Raw genomic sequence first — 8826 nt, 5'->3', positions numbered from 1 at the left:
TCCACTAATATTGTAGAGTCTTTACCATGAGGTAAATTTTGCTGTGAACTGGCTCTATAAAAAATAAAAACTTATATATATTTATATGTTAATATATAAATAAAACCAAACAGATTACGTTTAGGAAAAGACTCAATTAAACTTGTGTGTTCTAATATGACACTTACAGATGATCCCCTTCCTGAAGCAACCTTCCCCATTTATCCAGGTTTGGGATCGGCACTAGGAGCACACTGATGAGGATTTGTGACAGAAGGATAGCAGCAAAGGTTTACCAGATGGTAGCGAGACCTACTGTGATGTATGATTTGGATTCGGTGGCACTGACAAAAAAATGGGGGGCTGAACTGGGAGTGACTAGGATGGGCAGGATTAGAAGCAGTTTGCCTCCAAAGTTAGAGTTGTAAGGCTGAAATGGTTTGGTGCAGAGGAGGGGGAGTGGATATTGAATGTCCTTTCAGTATCCAGGATACTGGATATCCAGGATGCTGGTTACTGAAGCAAGAAGAAAACCACAGAGATGATTGATAGATGTAGTGAAGGAGGACATGTTACTCCTAAAGGAAGCAGCTGAAAGAAGAGTACGACATCACAAACCATGGGGTGATGTCAGCATCAGATGACAACTTCTGCACTTACCTCTGGTGCCAGCACCTGAATGAGACAAAACTCTCATTCCTTATAGTTACAACACCAGCTCAGCACTGATTGGCTGCAAGCTTCCTGAACTAGCCAAGAGGCTGAGGGCGTAGGGAGAAACTACCCACAGAGCTTAAAACACCACTGCTGGGGGAGCAGCATGAGGAGCAGCAAAAATCGGCCACTGAAGCATGTTTGAAAAGAAATGTTTATTTTTGAAATGCTGGTAAGGTGTCCATTAATTTAGAGAAACAAAACAAACACAGTAATTACTGAAACAGATAGAAAATCTCTATGATTATCAGAGCCCTTTCATTTCCATCACAGAAATACACAGCTCATAGACTTATTCTTCTACTAACGAAGAAAAGAAAACTGACAGGTACAATTTCCTAAAGACACCTCAACACTTTGATTTAACTAGAGACATATTTTACAAAATAACAACACAGATGGCATGTGCATTCCTTCAGAAAATTGTTCAGAAAAGTTTTATACACATTGGCCAGCACAAACATTGTTATATGACAGGTCAAAACTACACAGACAGACACGTTTGTAACAAAGATACTTACAGTAGTTTAAAAACTGAATGACAATATGCAAAATTAAACACAAATCTTCACCTGGAGTAGGTCGAGTACTTGTGTTTTTGTGATTATTTTAACCTGTTTGAACTACTACGTGAGTGGGAGTCACTACATGAGGAAAGTACAGAAGATGTTTTTGTTTCTGCAGTGGTGAGGATGGACAGCGAGAGGGCTTAACGCACAGTGCACAGTGCTATGGTGTAGAAATCCCAGAGAGTAGGTACTTGGACACAATCAACTCCTGACCAACAAAGTAAACCACCAGAAAAAAAAATCCTGTTGAGTTTGTGTCCAAACACATGTATGCTACAATCAAAAAAGGTAATGAGCCTAAAGCATGCTAATTAAACCTTTAGTCACACTGGCTTCAAGACTGGTTGCCAATCCTCTGGCAACTACTGGTAGAGTGTTCCCCAACTGGTTGCCAAGTAGTTGCTGGAGGTCGCTGGCTTTCACTAGGTGAAACAGTTTGCTAAGAGGGTGCTGCACCAAAAAGCTCCAATCACCTCCCTGTTATTGTCTTGTCTGCAAACACTCCAACTACTCACCAAGCTAGAGTTAAACTCAAAGAAGTCTAACACAAAACAGAAAACATTTGCCTTCAGCCTAAAAGTGTTGTTTTAAGCTGCATCCACACTGGAAGAATTCTCAAATCATATCTCGAACAGCAACATCCTTAATCTTGGCACCACCGACTTCACATTTCCAGCACTTTTTTTCAGACATAGCATTTTGAAAAGACTTTCTACGATCTCTAATCGCTACATTGCTTTGTGTGAAGTACTTTTGTCTCCTGGGTCCATGATTTACTCCGAGGACAGTCTCCATCACTGGGTTGCAACAGACTTTTCACATTTTCACTAACGTTCAGCGAGTAGTTGGCAAGTGTTTGGAGGCATGTCAACGTCTTCCATGGCAACTGTGTGTGACGATGGCCATCTGCTGCAATTACAGGTTTTTGATGCAGCACTGCATTCCTCTTTACAATCATTTTAACCTAGCAACTGTCAGCAACCTCTCACCAGATCAATTTTTTCCTAGTGGCCAGTGGTTGCCAGGGGGTCACCACCCAGTTTCATGGCCTGTATGACTGAGGCGTAAGGTAACTGATAATATGTGATGCTTGACAGTAACAAACAGCAACACCCAGCACACATATTCATACAAACCTTGAAGTTAGACTGTAAAATTGCGATTCAAAGCTGTATTCATTTATTTGTATATTAAAGTTATTTTGTGATGGCTTTTTTCTTTTACCTGCACTGATTAACTGCCTGACCTAAGACGTAATGAAGTACTTAGCTCAACTTGGTTTCTGTATGTTGTGCACATATATTATAGCACGCCTGTGTAACATTTGAATACTTAACTAGAAGTGGTGTAAATTTTTTAGCAAACAAAAGCCATTTTCAGCATCATTACCATATTTGTGTCAGAGTGTGTTTGTCAAACCCCCATGAAATATTCTCAACACCTTGTAGCTGTGAATTCCTGCCCTCTATACAGGCCACTGTTACTGTGTCAGGTTATCACAAAATAGTATAACCTTGAATCGGAAGGTTGTGTAATGCAGGAATGCAGAAGGGCTCCCTCACAGTGACAAACATCTGGAGATTTCTGACTAGACTATGGGCGTTTTAGCTCAGTAATTTGGTTTTTATAATCTGGACAGAGAGTCTGGAGATATGGCTGCAGGGAAATGCTACTTGCATTGTTTTCCATTTCAAACCTGACAGGACCAAATCAACCTGCCTGACACAGATCCAGCAGACACATTGTTGAGATTTGCGCACATTGGGCCACCAGTACTGTACAACACAATATAGTATAAACAGTTTTATTAATCCCAATAGAAGCAATTTGTTTGGAGACGTTTCTGGTACAGTAATAAACAGATTAAGTGAAATGTGGAATAAACTTTGCAAAAACCAAAATAAACACCATGATTAGGCAAAATAAATGAATGAAGACAGTATTTTTAAATCACCAGCAAGGACTAAAGAAATAAAAATAATAATTTACAAACCATTTAATTTCTGAGTTGCAAAGTATGAATTAACAGTAAGTCTTTTTACAAACAGGTAAAACGGCTCTAATCGCATGTTCAGAACATGCCTAATGTTTTGCAGTTTGGGGGATTTATTGGCTGCAGACAGAATATACTCTGGTGATGCTGTTCAGGCTGTTTCTGCCTCTTTACCGTGAGGCTGTGAAGCCAGCAGATAAAAGCAAAACTCATGAGACTCTCAATAAAAGATTGATAAAAGCAACACACGAGGATGACAAACTGACAGAAAAGGAATTTAGTTTTCAGTGAATTCTCTGATGTCTCCGATTCATGATAAACTTATCCTTCAGACTTAATTTAATAATGGAAATAAGGCCTCACCTTATTTCACACAGCTGGGCATGTTGTACTCATTAGCTGTAGCCACTGTGTCTAAACCCAATCATCAGTTATCTGGTTTTAGATGCATTTAAGTGACAGAAGTTCCCATTGCGTGATTCTTAAGGGACAAGGGACAGCAAAGCATTGCTATCAGAATATTTGACCAAATATCTGCCCCATGATCCATCACTGATCTTGATTGCACAAAAGGACACATTCTTGTGAAGAATCACAAACTAAAGATATTAAATGGGTCTCTGTAAGTTACACCTTTATCTGCATAGTTTCCTGAAGACAATGACATAGTATGAGAATAATTCCAGATTAAGTATTCAGTTCCACTTTACTGTTCTTATGAAACCCTTTGGAGCAAAAAACTAAGTTAGGAAAGGTCATTTTGCATCAGTATTGCAGTTCTTGTCAGTTAATGAAAGAACTGAATTTATTAATTCACATTAATGTACAAATCTTTAATTATTTTGTGTGTAAATGTGCAACAAAGCCTGGCAGCAGTTTGTAAAATGAATCCGCAGGTAAATTATGAAGACTATGTAAATGAACAGGAACTGAATTATGTCCATTTTGAATGGGTGAAGAACTACAGTTCTGGGCATATTTGTTATTATTTTTGCACTTCAGAATTTAATTCACTGGCTGAAAAAGATCAACGTTTGGGATGAAATCATGGGTGGTGTATAGGAGATGGACGTGGCCGCTGTGACATCATCTGATCGTCGGTGGACTACAATTCTGAAACCATGAGTTTGACATCTGGGGTGTTATAGCAATAGGTATAACTGACCGAGAGTCATACAATAGAGATTAGCTTATCAATAAGAAATTTTCTGTGTTACTTTAGTGATCAGTCTGATTACAGTATAATCTGGGAAATTTAAGAGGTGCATAAATGAAACATACTTCCAATTAAGATCCACTGAAAATTTGTATCCATGTACACTGCAAAATAAATCATGGACTGCTGAGACCAGGCAGCTAAAATACAAACAGATGCAACATAGAGTGTGCGTAAAGATATTTTTGCATTTTCTGTATGTTGCCTATAATATCAACCTGTGAAAATCCAAAAGTCATTGGGATCGGAGAAACTGAGTTCATATTTTGAGAGATATGATGCGCCGTAGTGTGCTAATTTTGTTTTTATTTCACTTCCTTACATAATAAAGAAGTTGGATCAGAGCCTTTCACCTTCTTTGACATTAAACCTAGACCAGAAAGGATTAAGTCTTCTACAAAAAAAACATATCAGAGCTGCAAGTGCATGGCAGGCTTTCCTAGTTTAAATACTCTTTAACATGACATGATGCTTCATGAAGTAAAAAATATTATTTCCTGCGCCAACAGTTTGATGTGTAAAGGTTTTCTGAAGGCGGGGTCATTATGCATGTGCAATGCAAACTGAATTTTAACATCTTGATCGTGTTCATATATTAGCAGGAGTCTCAAAAATAGCCTTCACCTTGACAGAGTGACACAAAGAACATAAATCAGTCGATACAAAGTAACTGGGAGACACTGTACTCCTCCTCATTCATCTCAGTCCAAATTCAATCACATGGAGGATCGACACCAGGGAAGGATCATTCATCTCTCCACTCTGGATCTATTACTCCTTGTGTATTTGTGACTTTCAGCAGCATTTTGCTCACTTTGTGCTCTCATTGCTGCCTTGTTTGGTTGGGGGCTTTAACAATTTACGTATATTTCATAAAACCAAAGCAAATGTTTGGGAATAATGTAAAATACATCACTTATGGGCAACTCAGTATTTTCTATTATAGACACCCAATGATTATGATGTGCTTGAAAACATAAGTGATGATGTGTTGCAACAGCTTTTTAGTCATTCTGAACATCTGAACAACCAAACATTTACTCACACACACACACACACTACACCTCCTGAGTCACCAGGCCTGTTAGAGAACCGTGCTGATGGTGTCAAAGTCCTTGCTGATCTGTGAGCTGCTTGGCAGTGACTTGAGGTACTCCAGGTGCCTCCTGGCATCCTCCTGATTGTGCCTCACGTAATAGATGACGTACGCAATCACCATCGTGAACCACCCGAACATGGTCACAAACATGGCTACATCAGTTGTTTTGTGGTGAAAGTTGCAAAAGTTGATCCCTGAGTCCAGCACCTGGATTACTGGTTTGCCTGCATATTCCTCCTGCACCGCCGTGTGGCACATCACCTCATTCACCGTCTCCGGGTCCAGCCGCAGCTCCCTCAGCACCTCCTGCAGCGTGCACTCACAGTGCCACGGGTTGTTCGAGAGGCTGATTTTTGCTCGTAGGCGGGCAAATGCCTCTTTGGGGACACTTTTGATGCGATTGTTTGATAAATCCAGTACAAGGAGGCTGTCAAAAACACCCTGAAATGCTCCAGCGTCCACGGTCTTGATGTCATTGTTAGACAGATCCAGCTCCTGAAGGTAGTGTAGTTCCTTGAAGGCATGATGGGGGATGTGAGTGATGTGGTTGGATGCCAAAAGCAGGATAACAGTATCTGTTGGAAGATCCGCAGGGATCTTCTCCAGGTTACGAGACATACACTGGACCACGGTTAAGCCATTCTTCTCTACGCAGTGACAGCTTGTGGGACAAGCTACCACTGGTACACTTGTGAAAAATATTCCAAACAGCAAGCCCCATAAGAGGGCAAAGCCGCTGAAGATCAGGGATTTCCTGTGCATATCAGGCCCTGCTAAGTCCTGCATATTCAGCAGTGACCTCCTGCAAGTTCTGTCAGGCAAAAGCAAACATAATGTCACCTGTTTCTCAGCATTTAATGAGGATAATCACAGCTTCATTAGCGCTTAAAAAATACCAAAATGATCAGTTTATTCACAGAAGCATCTGGGCTTATCTCCAGATAATCCTTTAAAATTGATTTGAAAGAGTTTTATATAACCTTTTGAAATATATTTCGAAGGCACTCATCCAAAAATTGAGCTGTTTGCTGAACATATTCCAGCAGAGACCTGTATTTTCAGGTTTTATTGTGAGGATGTTAAAAGCTTCAGAGAGCTAGGAGCTAACCAAGCAACGCTGGAATCCTCTCACCATGTTGTGCACTGAAAAAAGCAAAGAAATACCAAGTTATTCTTCATAATAATAAAAAAAGAACTACTACTATGTAAAAGGAGCGGTTACGTGTGCACAGAGTCTATACACAAAGAACTAACAGAGCCAGTAATTCCTGCTAAATAAGTTCTTTTCTGAGTGCACAGCCAGCTGCCTTTGTCTTGCCAAAATGAGCGGAGAAAATGATATGCCCACAGTGTTTGCTGAAGGTGTAATGCAATTATTAGGAGAAAAAAAAAATCCATTTCACTTCAGCAAATCTCATAAAACAGCAGGTACACTCGTGGGTCATCGCCTGTATTTTCTCATTCAATTTAGAAAAGTGCAATTTTTCTTTCTCTGGCATTATCACTTATATCATCTCCTTACATGAAATCACTCGCTGCTCTGAGAGCACCGTGCAGGCCATGTGCAGATCGATCTTAATTACATTACATTTAATATCTAAGCAAAGAAAAGCAAACAATATTACCAAAAAAAAAAACAGGAAAAGCATTTTTTCTGCAGAACTCTCGCATCTCAAGGACTGCTGCCACTCATTCACAGCCTCATGGTAGGAATAGCTGTGCGCTCTAAAATTGCTCCCATCTGTCCTGCAGGAGGATCATCACTTTAGGACTGCGCACCCTCTGGTGGGCTGAACTGAGCACACAATGAGCCCCCCTCACTGTGTTCGAGGTCATCCGCCCCATGGAGCTGCGGTGTCTTCTTCTCATTTGTCATTTTTTGTGCACCCATCACTTTGGCAGGCGTCTCATAGCTTAAGGCCACACACAACATTTCTTAAAAAGACAAAAAAGGGCCCCTCATATCCTCATCAGCCTGAGCTCAGCAGGAGGTGTGGACAAGATGAGGCGTCTTGTCCACCTAAAGCATTCTGCAGCTGTGTTATGACACCCCTGCATTTGTAAGTAAAATAGTACACCATAGGATTTACACACTGTGCTGTGGTTTTCAATGTATTTTTGCAGGAATGTAATAAAATTATGTAAAAGTATTTAGGCTTATAACAAGGCGTTTCAGCCCGGCACAAGAATAAAGGAATTTAACGTTTATGTATCTTTAATAGCTGAGGATATTATTAGGTGCCTACAGCGGCAAGAAAACACAGAAGAGAGATTTAAATTTAATGAGGCTTATGGGAAGGCAGCACGAGAGCGTTTGGTAATATTGCGGATTTTAATCATGATGTGGTTCTGTGGGAAGCAGAAAAGCAAAGACATACAGGCTAATAAGTTCTTTTTTATAGCAGGTGTACTTATAAAGGTACTTACCTGGAAATTGGATTCTGGAAGGTTTTTACCCACTTTTTTCCACCCAGCCTCGGCAGAAAGGCAACCTAACAAAACACTCGCGTGCGGGTCTTTAGAAAGAAGGTCTTTGAAAGCAAACAGAAAAAGCACATTATTTTTAAAAAGTACTACTTCAGTGTGTCCGTATATGAAGGGGCTGGAAACGCGCGAAAGTTCCTGAGCGGTGCGCGTGGAACTTCCCAAATCTCGAGGAGAAATCCAGATGCGGCTGATGTTGGTTCTTCTAATTAAACGCAACGCGACGGCCGCACTTGTTGACTATCACTGCGAAGGAGGAGGAGGTGGTGTCCCAGCGAGGGTCTCGAGGAGCCACACCGCTCCGACTCGTCACGCGCCTCTCCCTCTGTCGCTCTCTCTCTCTGAATCTCAGTGAACCGCGCGCGCCTGGCGCCAGAAGGAGTCCCGGCTGCGCGTGGATTGGACTGCTGTTCTGTTGGCAGCTCTCCTCGCTCGCTCCCCAGCTCCCCCCACCTCCTCCTTGCCTCCCTGCCCGCCTGCACCTCCCCTCAGCTCTTCCTCCCCCGTCGCCCCTTTAAGCAAATTAGCCAAACAAACAGGAACCAGTCCGTCTGAAAATGGCACCAATAGTAACCGTTCTTTGGCGATGGGCTATCCGCGGTAATTTAAGCCATCACAGTCACTTTAACCATCCTTGTCTTGTTGAAATCCGTGATTTTTTTTTCTTAAAGTCATAATTAGACAAAGACATAAAATTGATCCCGTAACCCCCCCGCCCCGCCACCACCACCACCTCCAGGCCGATTGCTCATGTCTGACTGAGCAGTGCTGT

General features: G+C 41.3%; 1 protein-coding gene across 1 annotated transcript; it reads right to left on the bottom strand.

Annotated features, from left to right (window-relative positions):
• Window positions 1–829: 829 nt before the first annotated feature.
• Window positions 830–8493, bottom strand: LOC116334071 (leucine-rich repeat-containing protein 3-like). The gene is made up of 2 exons (XM_039599647.1): window positions 7998–8493; window positions 830–6713 (listed from the first exon to the last, which is right to left on the bottom strand). The coding sequence occupies exon 2, from the start codon at window positions 6354–6356 to the stop codon at window positions 5556–5558; it is 801 nt and encodes a 266-aa protein (XP_039455581.1). The 5' UTR covers window positions 6357–6713; window positions 7998–8493; the 3' UTR covers window positions 830–5555.
• Between the last annotated feature and the right edge of the window lie 333 nt (window positions 8494–8826).

Source organism: Oreochromis aureus, linkage group 16 (genome assembly GCF_013358895.1).
Source record: "Oreochromis aureus strain Israel breed Guangdong linkage group 16, ZZ_aureus, whole genome shotgun sequence".
NCBI lineage: Eukaryota > Metazoa > Chordata > Actinopteri > Cichliformes > Cichlidae > Oreochromis > Oreochromis aureus.
This window is presented reverse-complemented; position numbering and strand designations above follow the sequence as displayed.